This window comes from Jaculus jaculus, chromosome 1, assembly GCF_020740685.1.
Source record: "Jaculus jaculus isolate mJacJac1 chromosome 1, mJacJac1.mat.Y.cur, whole genome shotgun sequence".
Lineage (NCBI taxonomy): Eukaryota > Metazoa > Chordata > Mammalia > Rodentia > Dipodidae > Jaculus > Jaculus jaculus.
Genome location: NC_059102.1, coordinates 248,354,007 through 248,381,917, shown reverse-complemented (window position 1 = coordinate 248,381,917; position 27,911 = coordinate 248,354,007). Strand labels below are relative to the sequence as shown.

The following is a 27,911-nucleotide window of genomic DNA, read 5'->3' as shown; positions in this document are numbered from 1 at the left end:
TAGGTGCCCCAAGGCCTTCGGGGCAGGTGTCCAGGCGGTTGAGTAGAAGGGTGTGGCGTTTTGCCTGGAGGGATCGCCACAAAAACCTAGAGGAATCTTTGGGAGTATTAACAACAGTGAGGAATTGGAGAGACCTCTCGGTCCTGGTCCTGGTCCTGGTCCTGGTCCTGGTCCTGGTCCTGGTCCTGGTCCTGGGCGACAGTGCAGGTGGAGGGCTCAGCCACGTGACTGTCTGATCCAGCGCCCCAAGTTCTAGTAGATCCCGAGCCCGCAGGGTAGGGCGCAGTGGAGTGAGGTGCTGGCCCCTTCCGACCCCGCCTCTCTGCCTGCTTCTTGCCCTCTTCATTCATTGGGCAATCTCAGTGTCCATCCAGGGCCCACCTCCGCAGATCAGCCAATCAGAAATGGCAGGAGGGAGCTCCCTCCTGGAGCTGGTTCCTAGACTGCGGCCTCTGCCGGGAAGGAAGACCCGGGCGGCGGCAGCTGCGGCAGTGTGCGCAGGCGCTGGATCCCGGGGCTCGCGTGCGGGTGAGAAGGGGCGAGGGTCCCAGGTAAGGAAGGGGACCAGCTGGGGGTTGCGGAAGCCTCCGCCCCACGCCAGGCCTCGCCGGCCGGGCTGTCCGTGGCCCGCGGCGGCGTCCGCTCAGGTGATGGGGCGGAGGGGAGATGAGGTGAGGGGGCGGGACGAGCTGGGTCCGCGGTCACGGTCACCCCACGCTCGCGCACGCGCCACGTGGGGTCCGCGCCCTGGCGGAGGAGCCCGCTGGGCAGCGGGCCACCCGCGCTCGCTGCTCTAGCCTTTGGGCACCCAGGGAGCTTCTCGTCGCCGCGGAATACCGGTCTTTCTGTACAACCCGGGAGTCCCTGTATGAGACGGTGCCCGTGCCAGGATCTGAAGGACATTCTGTTTGGTAGACTAAGGAACCTGCGTGTTTTAATCCGTGAGGCTGTGGTCAGACCCTTGAACTTGAGACCTGCTAACCTGCTAAATTGCTTGGGTGCAGGCTTTAATGGACGGCTTTGGTCTCCCTCGGCCACCTGCCCTCCCTGAAGGGCCAAGGAGCATCCTAAACCCTCAGGGCCCTCATCGACCTCTTCTGCTCCAAATTCAAGGGGAGGGTAAGGGATGCTGGCTTTGGAAAATTTGTCAGACAATGAATTCTACACTCTATGACCTACTGATTGATTCCTCTTTTGAGAAATAAGCAATTAAAATGTTGCTGTAGGGCTGGAGAGATGGCTTAGCTGTTAATCGTTTGCCTGTGAAGCCTAAGGACCCCGGTTCGAGGCTTGATTCCCCACTTCCCACGTTAGCCAGATTCGCATTTGGAGTTCATTTGCAGTGGCTGGAGGCCCTGGCGCGCCCATTCTCTCTTCCTCTCTCTCTCTCTCTCTCTGTTGCTCTCAAATAAATAAAAGTGCCAAAAAAAATTTTTTTAAACAAAAAAAAAAAAAAAGAAAGAAAATGTTGCTGAACAAAGCCAGCAGTTTTGTGGTTTCTAAGTAGCAGGTTTGGGGTTGGAGAGATGGTCCAATGGTTAACAGTGTTTTCTTGTAAAAACTGATGGCCCAGGTTCCATTCCCCAGTAACCATATAAAGTCAAACACACAAAGTGTTGCAGAGGTAGCAGGTTAGTGGAAACTACTTCCAAGTTCTCAGTAATAGAGAACAGATTAGTTAATTGTGATAGATTATGGCAACATCCTACATTGCACATCCACTGAATGTAATATCACCACAACCATGCTTTTATCTGGGAAGCCGGATTCAAAGCTGTTGGTATGGCAGAGATACTGAGTATGGTGGCTTACACCTCTAGGCCCAGTACTTGAGAGGCTGTGAGGTAGGAGGGTTCCCATGAGTTCAAAGTCAGTGTAAGGGCAACAAAGTGAGTTTCTGGTCAGCCTGGCTAGCCGGCTTCAAAAAACAAACAAAAAGTTGTAGGTGCGACAGTATAAAAATATATGCTCAGTGAGTAGACAAACATACTCCCAATGACAAAAATAGTAACTACTCACTCCCCTTTAAAAGAAGTGTCAAGGGTTAGTCCTCACAAAATGAGGATTTATGAGGGCTGCACCTGGTGGCTGTAATTCCAGCTATTCAGAAGGCTGAGACAGGAGGATCTAAAGTTCAAGGCCAGCCTGGCAACTTAGTGAGATCTTATCTCAAAATAAAAATAAGACTGCCAGGCGTGGTGGCACATGCCTTTAGTCCCAGCACTCGGGAGATAGAGGTAGGGAGATAGAGGTAGGAGGATCGCCGTGAGTTCAAGGCCACCCTGAGACTACAGAGTTAATTCCAGGTCGGCCTGAGCCAGAGTGAGACCCTACCTCGAAAAAAAAACCCAAAATCAAAACAAAATAATAATAAGACTGGAGAGATGGCTTAGCAGTTAACACACTTGCCTGCAGTGCCTATTGACCTAGGTTTGATTCCCCAGTACCCACATAAAGCCAGATGCACAAAGTGGTGAAAGCACCTGGAGTTTGTTTGCAGTGGCTAGGGGCCCTGGCACACCCATTCTTATTTTCTGTCTTTCCTTGCAAATAATATTTAAAAAATAAATAAATAAGAGCCAGGCATAGCCGGGTGTAGTGACGCATGCCTTTAATCCCAGGAGAGGTAGGAGGATCACCACAAGTTTGAGGCCACCCTGAGGCTACATAGTGAATTCCAGGTCAGCCTGAGCTAGAGTGAGACCCTACCTGGAAAAACCAAAAAAAGAGCCAGGCGTGGTGGTATACGCCTTTAATCCCAGCATTCAGGAGGCAGAGGTAGGGGAATCATCATGAATTTGAGGTTACCCTGAGACTACATAGTGAATTCCAGGTCAGCCTGAGCTAAAGTGAGACCCTACCTCATAAAACCAAAAATAACTAAGTAAGTAAGTAAATAAAAAGAGGGCTGGGGATTTAACTCAGTGGTAGAGCTCTTACCTGGCATCTGAGAGGCCCTGGATTAATCCTCAGGACTGCACAAAACAACAACAGCAAAAACCTTATAATAATAGTGTCATTCCCATTCTACCCATACTAATGAGTTCAGGCCAGTAAAGCAACGTATCTAAAGTGAAATAGGCCAACATGGTAGGACATGCCTTTATCCTTGCACTCCGGAGGCTGAGGTAGGAAGATCACTGAGTTTGAAAGCCTGCACTAGAGTGAGACCCTACCTCAAAAAAAAAAAAAAAAAAAAAAAATCAAAGTTAAAAAGTTAGTGTTATACCCAGTGTGTCACTGGGCTTCTGAAAATGCCACATTTAGGTAATATTTAACTGTTGTATGCCAGGTTGGGCTCCTGGTAAGGACAGTTCCTACACTTCCCAAGGACATGCCTAAGGTCAAAGTGTCCCTGTCACATTTATTCTGGATATTTATGTTGCCACTCACTCTGAGGCCTTTTAGGGAGCTGGTTGTTTCTGTTGTTTTGTGGGATTTCCCCCTCATCATCAGTACTGGGTATTGAATCTAGGACCTCCCACAGTTCCTAAATTAAGGGGGGGGGCACAGCAGATACCTAAATGAATGCTTATAGTCTGCTGGGGAGATTTTGACCACATGGGCTGGATACTAGGCTCTGGTATAAGAAAGTATTTGGGGAGGGAAGGAGAAGGTGCTTGGATCATTTGGGAGAAACCCCTCAGTGGCTGTGGTAAAAACTGAGAGGAAATTAACAAGTCAAATTCAGTCCATATTTTTAATACATTTTGAAACTTTTATAAACTGTTCAATTTTTAGGCTTAAAAAATTCCCCGCTTGCTGGTGTGGTTTCAGAATGTCAAGTACCGTGGCCTACTGGATCTTCAGTTCTGCAAGAAACCGCATTGCTACATTACAAGGCGGCAGACGCTTATACTCAAGAGTTGTCTCAAATAGGAATCAGTTGAAATGGAGACTCTCTTCTCCATCACTTCCCGAAATAAAAAACAGTTCCCCGTGTGGTGGCTTCACTTTACAGAAAGCCTACAGACACACATCAACGGAGGAAGAGGATCTCCAGTTGCAGCTTAGCCCTGAGCAGGTAAATGAAGTCCTTCGAGCTGGTGAGTCTGCCCACAAGGCTCTTGACTTCAACAGTGGAGTCCCAAATTCAGTGTTACGCTTTGAGAGCAACCAGCTGGCTGCCAATTCCCCAGTGGAGGACCGACAAGGTGTAGCCTCCTGCCTGCAGACCAGTGGGCTGATGTTTGGCATCTTTGACGGACATGGTGGTCATGCATGTGCACAAGCCGTGAGCGAGAGGCTCTTCTACTACATGGCAGTGTCCCTGATGTCTCACCAGACCTTGGAGCAGATGGAAGAAGCAGTGGAAAACCTGAAACCCCTGCTGCCCATCCTGCAGTGGCTCAAGCACCCAGGGGACAGTATCTACAAAGATGTCACATCAGTGCATCTGGACCACCTCCGTGTCTATTGGCAGGAACTGCTTGACCTGCACATGGAAATGGGCCTGAGTATTGAAGAAGCATTAATGTATTCTTTCCAGCGACTGGATTCTGACATCTCACTGGAAATTCAGGCCCCCTTGGAAGATGAGGTAACAAAGAACTTGTCCCTCCAGGTTGCTTTCTCTGGAGCAACAGCTTGCATGGCCCATGTCAATGGGGTTCACTTGCATGTGGCAAATGCTGGTGACTGCCGGGCTATCCTAGGTGTTCAGGAAGACAATGGTATGTGGTCCTGTCTACCTCTCACCTGCGATCACAATGCCTGGAATGAGGCCGAGCTGTCCCGGCTTAAGAGAGAACACCCTGAGTCAGAGGACAAGACACTCATCATAGATGATAGGCTGCTGGGCGTGCTCATACCCTGCAGGGCCTTCGGGGACGTCCAGCTGAAGTGGACTAAGGAGCTTCAGCGTAATGTCCTAGGGAGGGGCTTTGATACTGAAGCCCTCAACATTTACCAGTTCACCCCACCTCACCTCTACACTCCACCCTATCTGACTGCCAAGCCTGAGGTTACATACCACAGGCTGAGGCCCAAGGATAAGTTCCTTGTGCTGGCTTCAGATGGCCTGTGGGACATGCTAGGCAATGAGGATGTAGTGAGGCTGGTGGTGGGGCACCTGTCCAAGGTAGATCGCCACAAGCCAGACCTAGCCCAAAGACCAGCCAACTTGGGCTTCATGCAGAGTCTGCTGCTGCAGAGAAAAGCCAGTGGACTTCATGCAGCTGACCAGAACGCGGCCACACATTTGATCAGACATGCCATCGGTAGCAATGAGTACGGAGAGATGGAGCCAGAGCGGCTGGCTGCTATGCTGACATTGCCAGAGGACGTGGCAAGGATGTACCGAGATGATATCACTGTCACTGTGGTGTTTTTTGACTCAGACTCTATTGACGCATATTACAAGGGGGGTTAAGAGTCTCCCATCCTGTTGCCAGTGCTAAGATAAATGAGGTTTAAAACATTTTTACTTAACTCTAAATGAGCTATTCAAACCTCTCTACTACAAGAACAGGCAGATACAGGTTGTTGAATCATTAGCATGAGAAGGGGGGAAAGCTGCCTAGTTGTAAAAACAGTAGCAGTGATTTTATGTCCCTGTGTCTATTGGCCAACTCTTCTATGTAGAAGGCACAGAATAAAGGTTATAGAATTGGCTTGGGCTCATGTAGCTCACATCCTTTATAAAAACACATAAATTGTGTCATCCTGTGCTGTTAAAGGGTAAGTTTTAATTATGAGTCTAAGAATAAAGAACTTCAGGGACTTCTGAGATCCAGTGACAAAAATCTGCCAATGTGATAATTTTGAGTTACGCACAACTTCTAGGCTATGGAGTTTGTTTTGCTGTTTAATTATAGAAGCCTAGGTTTACAAAGCATACTACAGTACACTTTTCTATGCAATATTCTAACTTTTTGTGTATGGTTATTTTTGTGAAGACATTGTGTAATACGAGATTCTAGTTTTAGTTTATTTTCAAGCCGAATCCTCAAACTTGCAAGCCGGCCCCACTGTAAGTGTGTTTGGGACCTCTCCTCTTGTTTCTCAGCTGAAATTGAGAAGGATCTAGGCCTATGGACCTGCTGAATTTAATTGTGTAGTATTTGGTCCCCTCTACTGAGCCCCACTCCTGGACTTTTGAGCCATACTAGGAGACAGTTTATATCGAATTCCCACCTCCAGGCATTTCTGCTTAGTAAAATGTTCCCCCTAGGCTTCAGGGTTACTGACAGCATTTAGCCTTTCTGATTATCTCTCTAAATCACTCTTTAAAGCCATCTGACACAATCCTTCTACCTCTGCTATGCTGCTCAGCCCCACCCTTCTGCTACTGGAAAATCTGTCACCTGTCCCCTCTTCAAAAAGTTGGAGGAAAGGAGACATTGTGGTCACATGGTAGTTGTGGTTTTGGACATTTGGGCAAGCCAGGCTTATTCGGTGGTTTGTGGATTTAAGCTTTAGCTTGAATCGGGAGAAATGAAATTATGATGGGCCTAAAGAGAACAGCGACAAGCAGATGCTCTCCTCTCTGTAGCTTGAGAGGGAGGAGTGAGTCTTATCAGATGGGATACCTGCCCTTGACTTTTACGAATTGCCATTGCATGCCTCAGAAATTAAACCATATTTAGTATGAAAGTTGGGCAAAATTAAAAATACAGCTTGTCATGTTTTCATGGGCCACAGAGTCTTTGTATTTACTTGACAATTAACCCATATGGATCCTTTTGGAGGGTATAAATTTTCTCTTCTCATGAATGGTTATAGCATTTAAATAGCAGGAAATGTGTCCCTAAATGGAAACACATTTTTTTTTTTTGAGGTAGGGTCTCATTCTAGCCCAGGCTGACCTGGAGTTCACACTATAGTCCCAGGCTGGCCTCAAACTCATGGCAGTCCTCCTACCTTTGCCTCCCAAGTGCTGGGATTAAACATAATTTTTTTGTGGGATTATTTCACAAAACTGCTTCAGTTTTCCTTTACTTCATCAGATGAAACTCAGTGTAGGTAAACTAAACTAGCTCATTCCTTTCTTCCTCTTACCCCTCCTCCAGAGCCATTCACAGCATACCAGAAACCTAGGTTTGATTCCTCACTTTTCATGATTGACATTCAGTCAAGAGTTGGGACCATTCTGTACATTTTCCAGTGTGTCTGATGAGTGATGTGGCTTCATGTAAGAAAGACTCTTTTGGGTAATTCACCTTAGTCCTTTTTCTCACAGACTTAGACCTTCACTTAAAAATAAACTGTGAGCCCCAGCTACCCGACCCTAAGGAGATTGAAGTAGGAGGAACCTAAATCTGAGGCCAGCCTGGGCTACACAGTAAGCCCTTGCCTCAAAACCAAGAAGCCGGCCAACCATGTGAACCACTGCCATTCTGCTAACATAAAGGCTTGTGCAAATGGAGAACTCTATTTGTCTAACATTTTATGTTTTTCACTCCAGCAAAACCCTGGAGTTTACTTGAGCCTTAACTGGCATACAGTCACGTGCCTGTGACTTTGGAGCCTGGCATGGGTCATAAATGTATCTGATTCAGTAAGATCTGCTTCAGTTGATAGAGTACAGACTTCCCACCTGTGTCTCCAAGCAGGTCTGTGTTTCTTCATTGTCTAATAGATGTCCCTGCTATCGAGTTGACATTGAAGAGAAGAAAGACCAATTTATTGCCTGCCTTTTTTCCCCTCCCACCGTGAACTCTCAGTTCTTGCTGTGCTTGTTCCAGAGAGCCTTGCCTCTGTGGCTAAATGCCAGTGGGTCTGGCTTGCTGCCACAGATCTTGGCAGTGACCTTCTTGAAGCAAATGGGCTTCTGCTTTGGGACACTGGGATAGGAAAGGAGTAGTGGTCCTTGTCAGTTCTTCCAGCACGATTGCCATTTCTTTCATAGAGATTTCACTCTGCAGACTTCTTGAACCATTGCAACAGGGACATTGACTAATATTTTAGATGTAACTTTTGAAGTCAATATGCTTTGGTGCTTAAAATGACATTTATGACATTTGGTAAGGAACTGATAACATTGGCATGCTTTATGTATTTTATGTGTAAATAATACAGTGCTGTTGATTTTGGAAATTGTTAAACATATAAGATAGTATTCTGAGTTTGAATTAGTATGTCAGCTCAAATTATTGAGATTCAGTTTTCTGAGATGTTATTTGTAACGTTAAAGCTAATTTATTATAAAGTAAACCTTGAGGTATTTTAATATATAGACATTTTCCACAGAAGTACATGTAGCTTAAGAACTTTTGGTGTTAGGCACATTGGGCAAAACTCAGTTGAGACACAATCAAGTTGGCACTTTTTAAATGTAAGTGAAATGTAAAATGCTTTAACTTGAGTTAAAGAAGAGTACAACAGCAAAATAGAGTATAGCAGCAAAATGCATTCTGAAGGAAGCTGGCTCTATTCTTTGGCCCATTGCCTCTGGTGACCCGTCTTCATCTGATGGCTTTGGGGAAGCTGTGGCTTCCCAGGTCAAACTAGAATATTCTGGATCTGAGCCATCCTAGTTTCATCAGTAAGTGCTTTGTTTGTCTTTGAAACGTGACTTGTGCAGAAGAAAGCCTGCCGTAGCTGCGGATGTGAAGGATCAAGGCTGGTGGCACAGAATGTGACGCAAGCTGCCACGTGCATAGCCGGGAGGAAGGCGTGTGTGGGCTGCTGTGTAACCATCTCCAGAGCCATCTGAGCCTCTGTCCCTTCCTCCTTGGGTACCTTATACCTAACTTGCCACCTGAAAAATAATTTTTAGCAAGCATTTTCTTGGAACAATCATTAACTTTAATCTTTAATAATTACTGGCATTTGTATTTTAAGCTGTGTACCAGTGTTCGTATTTGACACTGATTTTCTAACTGTTAAAGATATTCAAAGAAAACTTCTAAATAAAAGAGGTAAATAAAATTCGCTTTCCTGTAGTTTGAACACTAACTTCTTTAGCCCATAGGATGCTAGGCCAGCTTTTGTTTCACTACGTTTATTTGACCAGGGGAGAGTTTAGGCAATTCAAGAGTGTACCAAAAGAAAAACACTTGAGCATACAGAGTCCTCATTGATGTTAGCTAGGCACATTGAGACCTGAGAAGGAAAAGGAAGTAAAGACTTTTGTTGTGAGGGGTCTCCACATGCTCGGGGCCAAGGTCTTAAAGGATTTTATATTTTACTGGGAGTCTACTTGTATATCTAGCTGTAGCATTAATAGTAGTACTGAGCAAGCTTTGGGGGAAAATCTAGACAGCTACCTCCGTGGAACTGAAGACCCCACTCTATCCCCTGTTATGAATTACACTGTGCCTGCTTGCTCGGCTGCCCCAGTGGGTCCTTATCACGGGTATACATGCTTAGTAATTAAGACTGAAGTGGTTAATCTGGGCCTGGAACAGGTTTTTTGATTGACATAATAATTGCATGTATTTTGGGGGTACAAAGTGATGTTTAGTTCATATATGTTATGTAATGGTCAGATTGAGATAATTAATGTTCTATCACTTTAACTTTTTATGTTTTTTTTTTAAATATTGTGAGAGGTTTTTTTTTTATTAACATTTTCCATGATTATAAAATATATCCCATGGTAATTCCCTCTCTCCCCACCCCCACACTTTCCCATTTGAAATTCCATTCTCCATCATATTACCTCCCCATTACAATCATTATAATTACATATATACAATATCAACCTATTAAGTATCCTCCTCCCTTCCTTTCTCTTCCCTTTATGTCTCCTTTTTAGCTTACTGGCCTCTGCTACTAAGGATTTTCATTCTCACGCAGAAGCCCAGTCATCTGTAGCTAGGATCCACATATGAGAGAGAACATGTGGCGCTTGGCTTTCTGGGTCTGGGTTACCTCACGTTTTTTTGTTTTTTGAGGTAGGGTTTCACTCTAGGATCAGGCTGACCTGGAATTCACTATGTATTCTCAGGGTGGCCTCGAACTCACAGCCATCCTCCTACTTCTGCCTCCCAAATGCTGGGATTAAAGGCGTGTGCCACCACGCCCGGCCTATATTGTAAAAAGTTTATTTTCATTAATTAACTCCTTTTTCCACCATCAAAAGAGATACTGACATTTGTTCTTTGTGACACAGAAAAGACATTTTGGGATGAACAATCTGATTCTACTATAACATTCACTAAGGAAACAGGTCTTTAAAACAAAATCCAGGTGCAAAATCTTTCAGTTGTTTTCCTATCTCCAGTGTACTCCAGCCAAATATTCACAGTTGTGAAGAAATTCATAAATCCCGAGCTGTACTTTACTGTGTTTTTCCTATGTTGTCTGCAGTGCATTCCTGAAAGCACCCTTTATTCCTGCAAAGTCAGGTAGCCTCACTAAAGCAATAGTGGTCACTGCTTTACAGAGCCTCAACCTTTATTCATGACCAAGAACAGAACTCTGTCACCTGACCCTCAATCACAGCCTAAACACCAGGGACCAACAACAAAGCTGGCTCTGGGCTTCCCAGTTCTCATCTCAAAATTCATGTTTGTTTGTTTTTGTTGTTGTTGTTGTTGTTTGCTTGTTTTGTTTTTCAAGGTAGAGTTTTGCTAGCCCAGGCTGACCTGGAATTCACTATGGAGTCTCAGGGTAACCTTGATCTCAAGGTGATCCTCCAACCTCTGCCTCCTGAGTGCTGGGATTAAAGGCATGTACCACCATGCCTAGCTCTGTTTTTTTTAGGTAGAATGTCACTTTAGTTCTGGCTGACCTGGAATTCACTGTGTAGTCTCAGGGTGGCTTTGAACTCACATCAGTCCTCCTCCTACCTTTGCCTCCCGAGTGCTGTGATTAAAAGCATGCAGCACCACGTCCTATTTTCACTTTAACTTTTGATCATTTCTTGAGCAATTTTGGTGATGGAATGGAGGATGTTGAGGGTCTGATAAGAATAAGAAGGGCCAGGTGTGGTGGCACACTCCTTTAATCCCAGCACTCGGGAGGCAGAGGTAGGAGTATCACCATGAGTCCGAAGCCACCCTGAGACTCCATAGTGAATTCCAGGTCATCCTGGGCTAGAGTGAGAGCCTACCTCGAAAAAACAAAAAAAAAAAACAAAAAAAAAAAAACATAAATGAGGAGAAGGGGCTGGAGAGATGGCTTAGTGGTTAAGGCATTTGCCAACAAAGCCAAAGGATTCAGGTTTGACTCTCCAGGGCCCATGTAAGCCAGATGCACAAGGGGGCACATGCATCTGGAGTTCGTTTGCAGTGGCTGGAGGCCCTGGTGTGACCATTCCCCTCCTCCCTCTCTCTAATAAATAATAAAATATATTTTAAAAAGTAAGGAGAAGCTATTGCCCTGCTTTAAAAAATATGATCAAACTCAGTGAAAAACTGCACATTGAGCTGGATGTGGTGACACATGTCTTTAATCCCAACACTTGGGAGGCTGAGGTAGGGGGATTGCTGTGATTTTGAGGCCAACTTGGACCACAGAGTGAGTTTCAGGTCAACGTGAGCTAGAGTGAGGCCATGCTTAAAACATAACAAAACAAAAAAAACCTGAGCTGGTTGTGGTAATGCATACCTTTCATCCCAGCACTTGGGAGGCACAGGTAGGATGATTGCTGTGAGTTCTAGGCCACCCTGACACTACACAGTGAAAGAAAAGCAAAAACAAAAAAAAAAAAACTTCACTTGACATCATACTACAACTAGAATTTAAACCAAATCCAAAGTATTGTCCCAATTCTGGATTTTTGGTAATAATGCATGGGAAACGTCTCTCTGTGACCTTGGCCCAAGGTAGAAGGGCTGCAGCGGAGAAGTTGGTGGCACTGAAAAGAGGGTAGAGGCTGTTTTTGTTAACTCCTCTTCATAGTGCATGACACTGCTTTGTTGTTAGGAGTCGTCCTCCATATACCCAATGTATACATTCCAATGTCCCAACATTTTGGAACATGAAACGAATATAATGTGGGAAAATCACATCTTTAAAAATGAGCTGTTTGTAGCTGGGTGTGGTGGTGCACACCTTTAATCCCAGCACTCGGGAGGCAGAGGTAGGAGGATCGCAGTGAGTTCAAGGCTACCCTGAGAATCCATAGTGAATTCCAGGTCAGTTTGGGCCAGAGTGAGACCCTACCTCGAAAAACCAAAAAAAAAAAAAAAAGCTGTTTGAGAGCCAGGCGTGGTGGCACATGTCTTTAATCCCAGTACTCTGGAGGCAGAGGTAGGCAGATCGCTGTAAATTTGAGGCCACCCTGAGACTACATAGTGAATTCCACATCAGCCTGAACTACAGTGAGACTCTACCTTGAAAAACCAAATAATAATAATAAATAAATAAGTAAACAAAAAATGAGCTGCTTGGGGCTAGAGAAATTGCTCAGCAGTTAAGGTGCTTGTCTGCAAAGCCTAATGACCTGGTTCAAGTCCGCAGTACCCATGTAAAGCTAGATGCACAAAGTGGTGCATGCATCTGAAGTTCACTTGTAGTGGCAAGAGGCCCTGGCATGCCTATTCTGTCTCTACTGTCTCTCTTCCTTCTGTATGCATATAAATAATTTAAAATAATGAGTTGGGGTTAGAGAGATGGCTTAGTGGTAAAGGCACTTGCCCGGTAAGTCTAAGGACCCAGGTTTGATTCCCCAGTATCCAGGTAAGCGAGATGCACAAGGTGGTACGTGCATCTGGAGTTAACAGTGGCTGGAGGCCCTGATGCACCCATTCTCTTTCTCTGTATCTGCATCTTTTTCTCTCTCAAATAAATAAATAAACAATAAATAAATATTTTTTAAATTTTATTTTTCTCAATTTTTAAAACATTTTCCATGACTATAAAAAATATTCCATGGTAAAACCCTCCCTCCCCCCCTTTTCCCCTTTGAAATTCCATTCTCCATCATATCCCCTCCCCTCTCAATAAGTCTCTTTTATTTGATGTCATGATCTTTCCCTCCTCTTATGATGGTCTTGTGTAGGTAGTGTCAGGCACTAAGAGGTCATGGATATCGAGGCCATTTTTTGTCAGGAGGGAGCACGTTGTAAGGAGTCCTACCCTTCCTTTGGCTCTTACATTCTTTCCACCACCTCTTCCGCATTAGACCCTGAGACTTGGAAGGTGTGATCGAGGTGTTACTCAGTACTCTAGTTGCTTCTTTCCAGCACCATGAACCTTCTGTGTCGTCCCAAGGTCACTGCCATCTGAAAAGATAAGATTCTCGACCCAAAGTGAGAGTAGCATTAGTATAAGGGTATGAATATTAAGAGAAGTGCTTACTGGGCAGTTTGATAAGCATAGTATATACTCTTATCCAGACATCAGCAGATGTTACACCCCTAGGGCTCATGACTCCCCCTGTTTTAAATTTTCAGTATCAGGGATGTATTCCCTCCCTTGGAGCGGGCCTCCAGTCCAACTGGAGGGCAGTTGGTTTCCACCATGAAAGACATGCCATTATTGCACCCACTGGCTCATTTGGCCTGGCTGGCCAATTATAAGGCTTGAGTGTCCACTGTTGAGTATCTTCACTGGTGATGTATCTTTCTCCCATTGAACTACATGCAGAAAGGCTTCTTCCAGCTTTCTGTCACCTGGTCTACATGGAGGAGGTTATCAGCTCAGGTCCAGCAGGATTCCTTGAAGCCCAAGTATGTGGAGTCTTCAGCAATAGGGTCTTACCATTGATTCCTGGTGGGAAACCAAGGGCCTCGGCAATGGCCTGTAATGTTCTGGAGGCATCAGGGACCACCCTGGCCAAAAACTCACTGGGAGGTATCCCATCCTTGGCACTGAAAATTTTCTAGCAACGATCTATGGCTTCTTAGTGTTCCATTGTCCAAAACCGAAGGATTCCATTTGATTTATTTGTATCCTCTTAGGTTTTGATTAGCCCTCCCTCCACCTTTCCTTTACTCAATATCCTCCCCGACCTCACTTTGGGTTTTTTCGCCCCCGTTAATCTATTCTTCTACTTACATATATACAATACCAACCTATTAAGTACCCTCCACCCTTCCTTTTTGTATCTTCCTTCCCTTTGTATTTCTTTTTCAGCTTACTGGCCTCTCCTACTGAGTTTTTTCCTCACACAGAAGCCCAATCATCTGTAGCTAGGATCCAAATATGAGAAAAAACATATGGTGCTTGGCTTTCTGGGCCTGGGTTACCTCACTTAGTATAATCCTTTCCAGGTCCATCCATTTTTCTGCAAATTTCATAACGTCATTTTTCTTTACCACTGAGTAGAACTCCATTGTATAAATGTGCCATATCTTCATTATCCACTCATCAGTTGAGGGACGTCTAGGCTGTTCCATTTCCCAACTATTATAAATTGAGCAGCAATAAACATGGCTGAGCATGTACTTCTAAGGAAATGAGATGAGTCCTTTGGATATATGCCTAGGAGTGTTATAGCTGGGTCATATGGTAGATCAATCTTTAGCTGTTTTAGGAACCTCCATGCTGTTTTCCACAATGGCTGGACCCGATTGCATTCCCACCAGCAGTGTAGAAGGGTTCCTCTTTTTCCACATCCCTGCCAACATTTATGATCATTTGTTTTCATGATGGTAGCCAATATGACAGGAGTGGATGGGATCTCAATGTAGTTTTAATCTGCATTTCCCTGATGACTAGGGATGTAGAACATTTTTTTAGATGCTTATACACCATCCGTATCTCTTCCTTTGAGAACTCTCTATTTAGATCTGTAGCCCACATTTTTAAAAAAAATTTTGTTTATTTATTTGAGGACAACAGAGAGAGAGAAAGAGGGAGAGAGAGAATGGGTCTACCAGGGCCTCCAGCCATTGCAAACTCCAGATGCATGCACTCTCTTGTGCATCTGGCTTATGTGGGTCCTGGGGAATCGAGCCTCGAACTGGGGTCCTTAGGCTTCACAAGCAAGCGCTTAATCACTAAGCCATCTCTCCAGCCCGTAGCCCACTTTTTAATTGGCTTGTTTGACTTCTTATTATTTAACTTTTTGAGTTCTTTGTATATCCTAGATATTAATCCTCTATCAGGTATATAGAGGGTGAAGATTTTTTTCCCCATTCTATAAGTTGCCTCTTTGCTTTATTCACAGTGTCCTTTGTTGTTATTTTATGAGGTCCCAATGGTTAATCTGTGGTTTTATTGCCTGGGCAATTGGGGTTGTATTCAGAAAGTCTTGGCCAAGACCAATATGTTGAAGGGTTTCCCCTACTTTTTCCTGTAGCAGTTTCAGGTCTTATGTTAAGGTCTTTAATCCATTTGGACTTAATTCTTGTGCATGGAGAGAGAGAAGAATCTATGTTCATCCTTCTGCAGATACATATCCAGTTTTCCCAACACCATTTGCTGAAGAGGCTGTCTTTTCTCCAGTGAGTATTTTTGGCATTTTTATTGAATATCAGGTGGCTATAGCTACCTGGACTTACATCTGGGTTCTCTATTCTGTTCCATTGATCTACATGTCTGCTTTTGTGCCAGTACCATACTGTTTTTGTTACTATGGCTCTGTAGTATAGGTTAAAATCATGTATGGTGATACCACCAGCCTTATTTTTGTTGCTCAGTATTATTTTAGATATTCAAGGTTTTTTTGTGATTTTAAGTGAATTTTTGGATTGTTTTTTCTATTTCCATGAAGAATGCCTTTGGAATTTTGATGGGGATTGCATTAAATGTGTAGATTACTTTTGGTAAGACTGCCATTTTCACAATATTGATTCTTCCAATCCATGAACAAGGGATGTTTTCCCATTTCTAGTGTCTTCTGCAATTTCTTGCTTGAGTGTTTTAAAGTTTTCATTGTAAAGATCCTTTACTTCCTTGGTCAGGTTTATTCCAAGGTACTTTATTTTTTTTGATGCAATTGTGAATGGGAGTGATTCTCTGATTTCATCCTCTGTGTGTTTATTGTTAGCATATATGAAGGCTACTGATTTCATGTATTTATTTTGTATCCTGCTACATGGCTGTAGGTTTTGATCAGCTCTAACAGTTTGCTAGTAGAGTCTTTAAGGTCCTTTATATACAGAATCATGTCATCTGCAAATAATGATAACTTGATCTCTTCCTTTCCAATTTGTATCCCTTTTATGTGTGGCTCTTGCCTTATTGCTATGGCTAAGACTTCTAGTACTATATTAAATAAAAGTGAGGACAGTGGACACTGTCTTGTTCCTGATTTTAGTGGGAAAGCTTTCAGTTTTTCCCCATTTAGTAATATGTTGGCTGTAGGTTTGTCATAAATAGCCTTTATTATATTGAGATATGTTCCTTCTATCCCTATTCTCTGTAGGACTTTTATCATGAAGGGATGTTTGATTTTGTCAAACGCTTTCTCTGCATCTAATGAGATGATCATGTGAGTTTTGTCCTCCAGTCCATTTATATAATGTATTACATTTATAGATTTGCATATATTGAACCATCCCTGCATCTCTGGGATAAAGCCTACTTGGTCAGGGTGAATGAGCTTTCTGATATATTCTTGTACTCTGTTGGCCAATATTTTTGTTGAGAATTTTTGCATCTATGTTCATGAGGGAGATTGGTCTGTAATTTCCTTTTTTTGTTCTATCTTTGCCTGGTTTTGGTATCAGGGTGATGCTGGCTTCATAGAAGGAGTTTGTTAGAATTCCTTCTTTTTCTATTTTATGGAAAAGCTTAAGAAGCAATGGTGTTAGCTCTTCCTTGAAGGTCTGGTAAAATTCAGCATTGAACCCATCTGGGCCTGGGCTTTTTTTAGTTGGGAGATTTTTGATAAGTGTTTTGATCTCCATGCTTGTTATAGGTCTATTTAAGTGATTAATCTCATCTTGATTTAATTTAGGTAGGCCATATAAATCAAGGAACTCATCCATTTCTTTCAGATTTTCATACTTTGTGGAGTATATGCTTTTATAATATGTCCCTAGGACTTTTTGAATTTCTCTGGCATCTGTTGTGATGTTACCTCTTTCATCTCTAATTTTATTCATTTGTGTCTCTTCTCTCTTTTTGTCAGATCTGCTAAGGGTTTATCAGTCTTGTTTATCCTTTCAAAGAACCAACTCTTTGTTTCATTGATTCTTTGGATTGTTTTTTTGCTTCTATTTCATTAATTTCTTCCCTAATCTTTATTATTTCTTTCCACCTACTGATTTTTGGTTTGCCTTGTTCTTCTTTATCCAAGGCTTTAAGGTGAACCATTAGGTTGTTTACTTGTGACCTTTCTGATTTCTTTTTTTTTTTTTTTTTCTTTCAAGGTAGGGTCTCATTCTGGTCCAGGCTGACCTGGAATTAACTCTGTAGTCTCAGGGTGGCCTTGAACTCATGGCGATCCTCCTACCTCTGCCTCCCGAGTGCTGGGATTAAAGGCGTGTGCTACCACACCTGGCTCTTCTAATTTCTTTCTTTCTTTTTTTTTTTTTTTTGATTTAGACTAATTATATTTTGACCCCCACAATTTTTTTTTTTTTTTTTTTTTGTGGGAAAGAGGTTTATTTTGGCTTACGGGCTTGAGGGGAAACTCCACAATGTCCGGGAAAAGTGATGGCATGAGCAGAGGGTGGACAACAGCAACAGGAGAGTGTGCCAAACACTGGCAAGGGGACACTGGCTATGACACCCATAAGCCTGCCCCAACAACACACTCCCTTCAGGAGGTGTTAATTCCCAAATCTCCATCAGCTGGGGAGACTAGCATTCAGAACAGCTAAGTTTATGGGTGACACCTGAATCAAACCACCACATTCCGCCCCTGGCCCCCATAAACTGATAACCATACATGATGTAAAATGCAGTGCATTAATCTAACTTTAACAGTCCCCGTAGTTTTTATCAATTCCAGTGATGTTCATATATCCCCATAACCCAAGGTCTTTTAACAGCCATAATACCAAAAAAAAAATCCCCTCCCCTCAAAAAACCCATAATGGCACAGAATAAACACACTGTAAAACATGGCATTTGGCATAGAAAAGAAGTATTCAACCACTACAAGATTTAAACAGGGCAAACCTCAAACTCTCTAGCTCTTTTTTTTTTTTAAATTTTTATTAACATTTTCCATGATTATAAAATATATCCCATGGTAATTCCCTCCCTCCCCACCCCCACACTTTCCCGTTTGAAATTCCATTCTCCATCATATTACCTCCCCATTACAATCATTGTAATTACATATATACAATATCAACCTATTAAGTATCCTCCTCCCTTTCTTTCTCCACCCTTTATGTCTCCTTTTCAACTTACTGGCCTCTGCTACTAAGTATTTTCATTCTCACACAGAAGCCCAGTCATCTGTAGCTAGGATCCACATATGAGAGAGAACATGTGGCGCTTGGCTTTCTGGGCCTGGGTTACCTCACTTAGTATAATACTTTCCAGGTCCATCCATTTTTCTGCAAATTTCATAACTTCATTTTCCTTTACCGCTGAGTAGAACTCCATTGTATAAATGTACCACATCTTCATTATCCACTCATCTGTTGAGGGACATCTAGGCTGGTTCCATTTCCCAGCTATTATAAATTGAGCAGCAATAAACATGGTTGAGCATGTACTTCTAAGGAAATGAGATGAGTCCTTTGGATATATGCCTAGGAGCACTATAGCTGGGTCATATGGAAGATCAATCTCTAGCTGCTTTAGGAACCTCCACACTGTTTTCCACAATGGCTGGACCAGATTGCATTCCCACCAGCAGTGCAGAAGGGTTCCTTTTTTTCCACATCCCTGCCAACATTTATGATCATTTGTTTTCATGATGGTGGCCGATCTGACAGGAGTGAGATGGAATCTCAATGTAGTTTTAATCTGCATTTCCCTGATGACTAGTGACGCAGAACATTTTTTTAGATGCTTATATGCCATTTGTATTTCTTCCTTTGAGAACTCTCTATTTAGCTCCATAGCCCATTTTTTGATTGGCTTGTTTGATTCCTTATTATTTAACTTTTTGAGTTCTTTGTATATCCTAGATATTAATCCTCTATCAGATATATAGCTGGCGAAGATTTTTTCCCATTCTGTAGGTTGCCTCTTTGCTTTTTTCACTGTGTCCTTTGTGGTGCAAAATCTTTGTAATTTCATTAGGTCCCAGTGGTTAATCTGTGGTTTTATTGCCTGAGCAATTGGGGTTGTATTCAGAAAGTCTTTGCCAAGACCAATATGTTGAAGGGTTTCCCCTACTTTTTCCTCTAGCAGTTTCAAAGTTTCCGGTCTGATGTTAAGGTCTTTAATCCATTTGGACTTAATTCTTGTGCATGGCGAGAGAGAAGAATCTATTTTCATCCTTCTGCAGATATTTATCCAGTTTTCAAAACACCATTTGCTGAAGAGGCTGTCTCTTCTCCAATGAGTATTTTTGGCATTTTTATCGAATATCAGGTGGCTATAGCTACTTGGGCTTACATCTGGGTCCTCTATTCTGTTCCACTGATCTACATGTCTGTTTTTGTGCCAGTACCATGCTGTTTTTGTTACTATGGCTCTGTAGTATAGGGTAAAATCAGGTATGGTGATACCACCAGCCTCTTTTTGTTGCTCAGTATTATTATAGATATTCGAGGGTTTTTGTGATTCCAAATGAATTTTTGGATTGTTTTTTCTATTTACATGAAGAAAGCCTTTGGAATTTTGATAGGGATTGCATTAAATGTGTAGATTGCTTTAGGTAAGATTGCCATTTTCACGATATTGATTCTTCCAATCCAGGAACAAGGGATGTTTCTACACTTTCTAGTGTCTTCTGCAATTTCTCGCTTGAGTGTTTTAAAGTTCTCATTGTATAGATTCTTTACTTCCTTGGTTAGGTTTATTCCAAGGTATCTTATTTTTTTTTTGATGCAATTGTGAATGGGAGTGATTCTCTGATTTCATCCTCTGTGTGTTTGTTGTTAGCATATATGAAGGCTACTGATTTCTGTGTATTTATTTTGTATCCTGCTACATTGCTGTAGGTTTTGATCAGCTCTAACAGCTTGCTAGTAGAGTCTTTAGGGTCCTTTATGTATAGAATCATGTCATCTGCAAATAATGATAACTTGATTTCTTCCTTTCCAATTTGTATCCCTTTTATGTGTGTCTCTTGCCTTATTGCTATGGCTAAGACTTCCAAAACTATATTAAATAAAAGTGGGGACAGTGGACACCCTTGTCTTGTTCCTGATTTTAGTGGAAAAGCTTCCAGTTTCTCTCCATTTAGTAATATGTTGGCTGTAGGCTTGTCATTAATAGCCTTTATTATATTGAGATATGTTCCTTCTATTCCCAGTCTCTGTAGGACTTTTATCATGAAGGGATGTTGTATTTTGTCAAATGCTTTCTCTGCATCTAATGAGATGATCATGTGATTTTTGTCCTTCAACCCATTTATGTAATGTATTACATTTATAGATTTGCGTATGTTGAACCATCCCTGCATCTCTGGGATAAAGCCTACTTGGTCAGGGTGAATGAGCTTTTTGATATACTCTTGTATTCTGTTTGCCAATATTTTGTTGAGAATTTTTGCATCTATGTTCATGAGGGAGATTGGTCTATAATTTTCTTTTTTTGTTCTATCTTTGCCTGGTTTTGGTATCAGGGTGATGCTGGCCTCATAGAAGGAGTTTGGTAGAATTCCTTCTTTTTCTATTTCCTGGAAAAGCTTAAGAAGCAATGGTGTTAGCTCTTCCTTAAAAGTCTGGTAAAATTCAGCAGTGAATCCATCCGGGCCTGGGCTTTTTTTAATTGGGAGATTATTGATAACTGTTCGGATCTCCATGTTTGTTATAGGTCTATTTAAGTGATTAATCTCATTTTGATTTAATTTAGGTAGGTCATATAGATCAAGGAAATCATCCATTTCTTTCAGATTTTCATACTTTGTGGAGTATATGCTTTTATAGTATGTCCCTATGATTTTTTGAATTTCTCTGGAATCTGTTGTGATGTTACCTTGTTCATCTCTGATTTTACTAATTTGTGTCTCTTCTCTCTTTCTTTTGGTCAGATTTGCTAAGGGTTTATCAATCTTGTTTATCCTTTCAAAGAACCAACTCTTTGTTTCATTAATTCTTTGGATTGTTCTTTTTGTTTCTATTTCATTAATTTCTGCCCTAATCTTTATTATTTCTTCCCGTCTACTAATTTTTGGTTTGCCTTGTTCTTCTTTTTCCAAGGCTTTAAGGCGAAGCATTAGGTCGTTTACTTGCGACCTTTCTAATTTCTTAATATAGGCACTTAAGGCTATACATTTACCTCTTAGAACTGCCTTCATTGTGTCCCAGAGATTTTGGTATGTTGTGTTCTCATTATCATTTGACTCTATAAATTTTTTGATTTCCTTTTTGATTTCTTCATTGACCCACTCATCATTTAGTAATGTATTGTTTAGTTTCCATGATTTTGTGTATGCTCTATAGCCTTTCTTGCTACTGATTTGTAGTTTAATTCCATTGTGGTCAGATAGAATGCAAGGAATTATTTCAATTTTCCTGAATTTGTTAAGATTTGCTTTGTGTCCTAATATATGGTCTATTTTAGAGAATGTTCCATGTGCTGCTGAAAAGAATGTATATTCTGCAGCCTTTGGATGAAATGTCCTGTATATATCTGTTAGGTCCATTCCTTCTATGACCTCATTTAGTCCAGATGCCTCTCTGTTTATTCTTTCCCTGGATGACCTGTCAATTGATGAGAGTGGGGTGTTAAAGTCACCCACCACCACTGTGTTTGGTGTTATCTGTGACCTTAGTTCTAATAGTGTTTGTTTGACGAATTTGGGAGCCCCCATGTTAGGTGCATATATGTTTAGGATTGTAATGTCCTCCTGTTGGAGTGTGCCCTTAATCAATATAAAGTGACCTTCCTTATCTTTCTTGACTAACGTCGGACTAAAGTCTACCCTGTCTGATATTAGGATAGCAACCCCTGCTTGTTTTCTAGGCCCATTTGCTTGAAACACCGTCTTCCAACCTTTCACCCTAAGATAATGTCTATCCTTTGTAGAAAGGTGAGTTTCTTGGAGACAACAAATTGTAGGATCCTGCTTTTTAACCCAGTCTGCAAATCTATGTCTTTTCGTTGGGGCATTGAGGCCGTTGATATTAAGAGATATTCTTGAAAGGTGTGTATTTATGTTTCCCTTTTTTTTGTGTGTGTGTGTTTCTGGTTCTACCTGTGCTCTCTTCTGTTAACTGGTATTTGAGTATAGCTTGTTTTTTCTAGGTTCCTTATATGTGTGCTTTTCCTTTTGTTCAGCATGGAGGATTCTATCAAGTATTTTCTGTAGAGCTGGTTTTGTCTTCAAATACTCCTTTAACCTGCTTTTGTCATGGAATGTCTTTATTTCTCCATCTATTTGAATGGATAACTTTGCAGGATAAAGTAACCTTGGTTGACAGTTGTTATCTTTCAGAACTTGGAATATATCACTCCAAGCCCTTCTGGCTTTAAAAGTTTGTGTTGAATAATCTGCTGTAATCCTGATGGGCTTGCTTTTGTAGGTAACTTGATTTTTCTCTCTAACTGCTTTCAATATTTTTTCTTTGGTTTGTGTGCTTGGAAGTTTGATTATAATATGGCGAGGAGAGGTTCTTTCTGGGTTTTGTCTGGCTGGGGTTCTAAAGGCTTCCTGTATCTGTATTGGCACCTCTTTCCCAATTTGGGGGAAATTTTCCTCTATGATTTTGTTGAAGATGCCTACTATGCCTCTGGAGTGGAGTTCTTCTCCTTCTACTATGCCCTGAATTCTTATATTGGATCTTTTCATGGTGTCCAGAATATCTTGAAATTCCCACTCATACTTTTCTATAATTTTGTCTTTCTCTTTGTTGGACTGCATTAGGTCTGCCACCTGGTCTTCTAGCTTAGATATCCTGTCCTCTCCCTCATCCATCCTACTGGTGAGATTTTCTACAGAGTTTTTTATTTCATTAACTGTGTTCTTCATTGCTAGTAATTCTGACTGTTTTTTCTTTATTATTCCTATTTCCCTATTTATGTCTTGTATTGCCTTCTTTATTTCATTAAATTGGTGTCCTGCCTCTTCTTTGATTCCTTTGATTTCCTCTTTGATTTCTTCTTTGATTGTTTTCATGTGTTCTTTGACCTCTTTGAACATATTTATAATTATTCTTTTGAACTCTTTCTCAGGCATTTCCTCTAACTCTTTCTCACTGGAGGACATTTCTGATGCATTAATACTTTTAGGTGGATTTATATCATCTTGCTTTTTAGTGTTTCTTGTGTTATAATGTATATATTTTTGCATCTTGTATTAAGTTAATGCTTGGATTTTCTAGCTAGCTGTGTATTCTTAGCTGTATCAATTGATTTGATGTAATATATTTTCAGGGTAGGACCTTAAGGTATTAGGTGTGGCTCTTAAGACTCTCAGAGTATCTACAAAGATGTTCTTAGGGGTTGAGTTTCCCTGCTATAGGAGTATTCAAGCAGGCTGAGTGGAATAAAATACAGGTAGATTCTAAAATTTAACTAAACACTGTACACATTCAATCAAAAACAGCCCCGAGTATGTATGCAAGAGTAGTTATAATAATGACCAGATCTTCTATCAACAAAGAGGTTTAGATTTCTGGTCTGTTGAGGGATCCAAGTCAGCTTGTGACCAAGTGAGACCCTTCCCTGGTGCAATCCCAGTTACCTTGGGTGATTTTGGTCTCAGTCAAGTTGCTGCCTGGGTCGTCGGGCTGCTGTTCTGATTTCTGGAGCTGGGCACTTGCTTTTCCTACGGGGGAAACCGAGTCGCTGCTGCTGCCTCTGCTGCTGCCGTAGCTGCCACCACCGGAGCCACCACCGCTGCTGAAGCTGCCGCTGCGCTGTCCACCACCGCTGCTCCCCCTGAAGCCGCTGCTGCGGGATCTGCCGCCGCTGCCGCTCCTGGGTCCGCTGCTGCTGGGGCCGCTGGTACCGGTGCTGGAGCCGCTGAAGTTGCTGCCGAACTCTGCTCCTGCTTGGGTCCTGCTGTCAGCCCAAGTTGGCGTGGCTGGGTCCCGGGCCGCTGCTGTGCTGCTGTGTTCGCTGGAGCTGGGTTCAGGTGTTGGGGGAGGGAAGGGAGCCGCGGCTGCTCTGGTTGTCTCGCTGCTCCACGTGTTCTTCTACCTGCGGTCTGCTCCTCCGCAGCTCGCTGCCGCTCTCCCCTCACGTTTCCGAGTTGCGGAGAGCGCGGTGTGAGGGGAAAATTCCGCACCTGGCTTTTCCTGTGGCTCGAGCCGAGAGTCTGGCGGCTTTCTGCTGCGCCGCGGCTGCGGCGGTTGGCCGAGCTGCCAGAGCCGCTTTTCCCGCCTGTGCAGGCTCTGGATGCTCTATAACTCTTCTACTTCTCCGCTGCCGCCTCAATTTCCTATACACCTCACTTTTTAGTAAAAGTGTGTATTTTGCTGTGTTTTTTTGGTCTTTTTCCCTCCTAGGCTGCTTTGGCATGGTACCTATGCCGCCATCTTAACCGGAAGTCTCTTCTAATTTCTTAACATAGGCACTTAAAGCTATAAATTTGCCTCTTAGAACTGCCTTCCTTGTGTCCCAGAGATTTTGGTATGTTGTGTTCTCATTATTGTTTGACTCTATAAATTTTTCGATTTCCTTCTTGATTTCCTCATTGACCCATTCATCATTTAGTAGTGTATTGTTTTGTTTCCATGATTTTGTGTATGCTCTATAGCCTTTCTTTTTTTTTTTTCTTTTTTGAGGTAGGGTCTCATTCTGGTCCAGGCTGACCTGGAATTAACTCTGTAGTCTCAGGATGGCCTTGAACTCACGGTGGTCCTCCTACCTCTGCCTCCCAAGTGCTGGGATTAAAAGCGTGCGTCACCACGCCTGGCTTCTATAGCCTTTCTTGCTATTGATTTGTAGTTTGATTCCATTGAGGTCAGATAGAATGCAAAGAATTATTTCAATTTTCCTGAATTTGTTAAGATTTGCTTTGTGTCCTAATATATGGTCTATTTTAGAGAATGTTCCATGTGCTGCTGAAAAGAATGTATATTCTGCAGCATTTGGATGAAATATCCTGTAGATATCTATTAGGTTCATTCCTTCTATGACCTCACTTAGTCCATATGCCTCTCTGTTAATTTTTTCCCGGGATGACCTGTCAATTGATGAAAGTGGGATGTTGAAGTCACCCACTACCACTGTGTTTGGTGTTATCTGTGACCTTAGTTCTAATAATGTTTGTTTGATGAATTTAGGAGCCCCCATATTAGGAGCATATATGTTTAGGATTGTAATGTCTTCCTGTTGGAGTGTGCCCTTAATCAATATAAGGTGACCTTCCTTATCTTTCTTGACTAACATTGGATTGAAGTCTACCTTGTTGGATATTAGGATAGCAACCCCTGCTTGTTTTCTAGGCCCATTTGCTTGAAGCACCGTTTTCCAACATTTCACCCTAAGATAATGTCCATCCTTTGTAGAAAGGTGAGTTTCTTGGAGACAACAAATTATAGGATCCTGCTTTTTAACCCAGTCTGCAAACCTATGTCTTTTGGTTGGGGCATTAAAGCCATTGATATTAAGAGATATTATTGAAAGTTGTGTATTTATGTTTGCCATTTTTTTTTTTTGTAGTTCCGGTTCTACCTTTGGTTTCTTGTGTTAACTAGTATTTGAGTATTCCTTGTTTTTTCCAGGTTTCTTATATGTGTGCTTTTCCTTGTCTTAGGCATGGAGGATTTTTTTCAAGTATTTTCTGTAGAGCTGGTTTTGTCTTCAAATACTCCTTTAACCTGCTTTTCTCATGGAATGTCTTTATTTCTCTGTCTATTTGAATGGATAGCTTTGCAGGATAAAGTAACCTTGGTTGATAGTTGTTATCTTTCAGAATTTGGAATACATCACTCCAAGCCCTTATGGCTTTTAAAGTTTGTGTTGAGTGATCTGCTGTAATCCTTATGGGCTTGCCTTTGTAGGTAGCTTGATTTTTCTCTCTATCTGCTTTCAATATTTTTTCTTTGGATTGTATGTTTGGTAGTTTGATTATAATATGGCAAGGAGAGCTTCTTTCCAGGTTTTGTCTGGCTGGGGTTCTAAAGGCTTCCTGTATCTGCATTGGCACCTCTTTCCCAATTTGAGGGAAGTTTTCTTCTATAATTTTGTTGAGGATGCCTACTATGCCTTTGGAGTGAAATTCTTCACCTTCTACTATTGAATTCTTATGTTTGATTTTTTTCATAGTGTCCCAAATATCTTGAAATCCCCATTCATACTTTTCTATTAGTTTGTCTTTCTCCTTTTGAACTGTATTAGATATGCCATCTGGTCTTCTAGCTTAGATATTCTGTTCTTTTCTTCATCCATTCTACTGGTGAGATATTCTACAGTTTTTTATTTCATTAACTGTGTTCTTCATTACTAGTAATTCTGACTGTTTTCTTTATTATTTCTATTTCTTTATTTATGTCTTGTATTGACTTCTTTATTTCGTTAAATTGTTGTTGTGTGTCTTCTTTGATTCCTTTGATTTCCTCTTTGATTCCTTTGATTTTTTCTTTGTCTTATTTGAACATATTTACCATCATTCTTTTGAAATCTTTCTCAGGCATTTCCTCTAACTCATTCTCACTGGAGGTCATTTCTGATGCATTAATATGTTTTGGTGGATTTATATTGTCTTTATTTTTGGTGTTTCTTGTGTTATAATGTATATATTTTTTCATCTTGGATTAAGTTAATGCTTGGATTTTCTAGTTAGCTGGGTTTCTTAGCTGTATCTATTGATCTGATGTTATATATCTTCAGGGTAGGAGATTAAGATGTAAGGTGTGGCTCTTAACACTCTCAGAGTATCTACAAAAGTGTTCCTAGGGGTTGAGTTTGCCTGCTATGGGAGTATTCAAGTAGGTTGAGTGGAACAAAGTACAGGTAGATTCTAAAATTTAACTAAACAATGTACACATTCAATCAAAAACAGCACTGAGTATTTATTCAAGATAAGGTATTACACAACCAGATCCTCTATCAACAAAGAGGTTAAGATTTCTGGTCTGTTGAGGGTTCCAAGTCAGCTTGTGACCATGTGAGACCCTTCCCTGGTGCAATCCCAGTCACCTTTTTGGATGATTTTGGTCTCAGTCAAGTAGGCTGGCTGGGTTGCTAGACTGCTGTTCTGTTTTCTGGAGCTGGGCACTGGCTTTTCCTGTGGGTCAAACCAAGCCTGGCAACTGTGGCCCTGCAGACTGGCACACTGCTGCTGCTGCTGCTGCTGCTAAAGCTGCTGCTGCTATAGCCTCCACCACTGCTGCTGGAGCTGCTGCCACTGCTGCTGGAGCCACCGTTGCCGGTGCCAGCACCACTGCTCATAAATAAGTATTTAAAAATTATTTGTTTGGGATCTTTAACCAGAAAGGGGAAAAATCAAGATCAATTTATTTTTTAAAATCTTTTTTGTTTAATTTATTTATTTAAGAGAGAGAAAGAGGCAGAGAGAGAGAGAGAGAATTGGTGCACCAGGGCCTTCAGCCTCTGCAAATGAGCTCCAGATGCATGCACCACCTTGTGCATCTGGTTTATATGGGTCCTGGGGAATCGAACCTGAGTCCTTTGGCTTTAAGCCATGTCTCCAGCCCGATTTTTTTTCCTTTCTAAGACAGGGTCCCATTATGTAGTACAGGCTGGCCAGCAATTGTGGAGCCTCTTGCTCCGGCCTCTAGCATTGCTGGAACTACAGGCGTGCAACATCATACTCAGTTGGAAAAGTTAAATTTATAAATTTTTGTTACCTTTTACCTCTAGATTTTGGGCAATATATATATATATATATATATATATATATATATATATATATATTATATAATATGTATATTATATAATATTTATTTATATATTAATATATATTATATAATATACATATTTATATATTGGATGTTATAAAATGCTTTTATTTATTTATTTTTTTTAAATCTATTTATTTATTTATTTGAGAGCAACAGACACAGAGAGAAAGACAGATAGAGGAAGAGAGAGAGAATGGGCGCGCCAGGGCTTCCAGCCTGTGCAAACGAACTCCAGACGCG

At 41.8% G+C, this 27,911-nt stretch overlaps 1 protein-coding gene across 3 annotated transcripts; it reads left to right on the top strand.

Annotated features, from left to right (window-relative positions):
• The first annotated feature begins 421 nt into the window (after positions 1 to 421).
• On the top strand, positions 422 to 8,883 carry Pdp2 (pyruvate dehyrogenase phosphatase catalytic subunit 2). Of its 3 annotated transcripts, none has more exons than XM_045156854.1 (2): positions 422 to 551; positions 3,742 to 8,883. In XM_045156854.1, the coding sequence occupies exon 2, from the start codon at positions 3,779 to 3,781 to the stop codon at positions 5,369 to 5,371; it is 1,593 nt and encodes a 530-aa protein (XP_045012789.1). In that variant the 5' UTR covers positions 422 to 551; positions 3,742 to 3,778; the 3' UTR covers positions 5,372 to 8,883. The 3 variants fall into 3 exon arrangements, with proteins under 3 accessions (XP_045012789.1, XP_004663531.1, XP_045012794.1); XM_004663474.2 differs by having other exon boundaries at positions 454 to 551; positions 3,778 to 8,883; XM_045156859.1 differs by lacking the exon at positions 422 to 551 and adding an exon at positions 853 to 1,119.
• Positions 8,884 to 27,911: the final 19,028 nt, after the last annotated feature.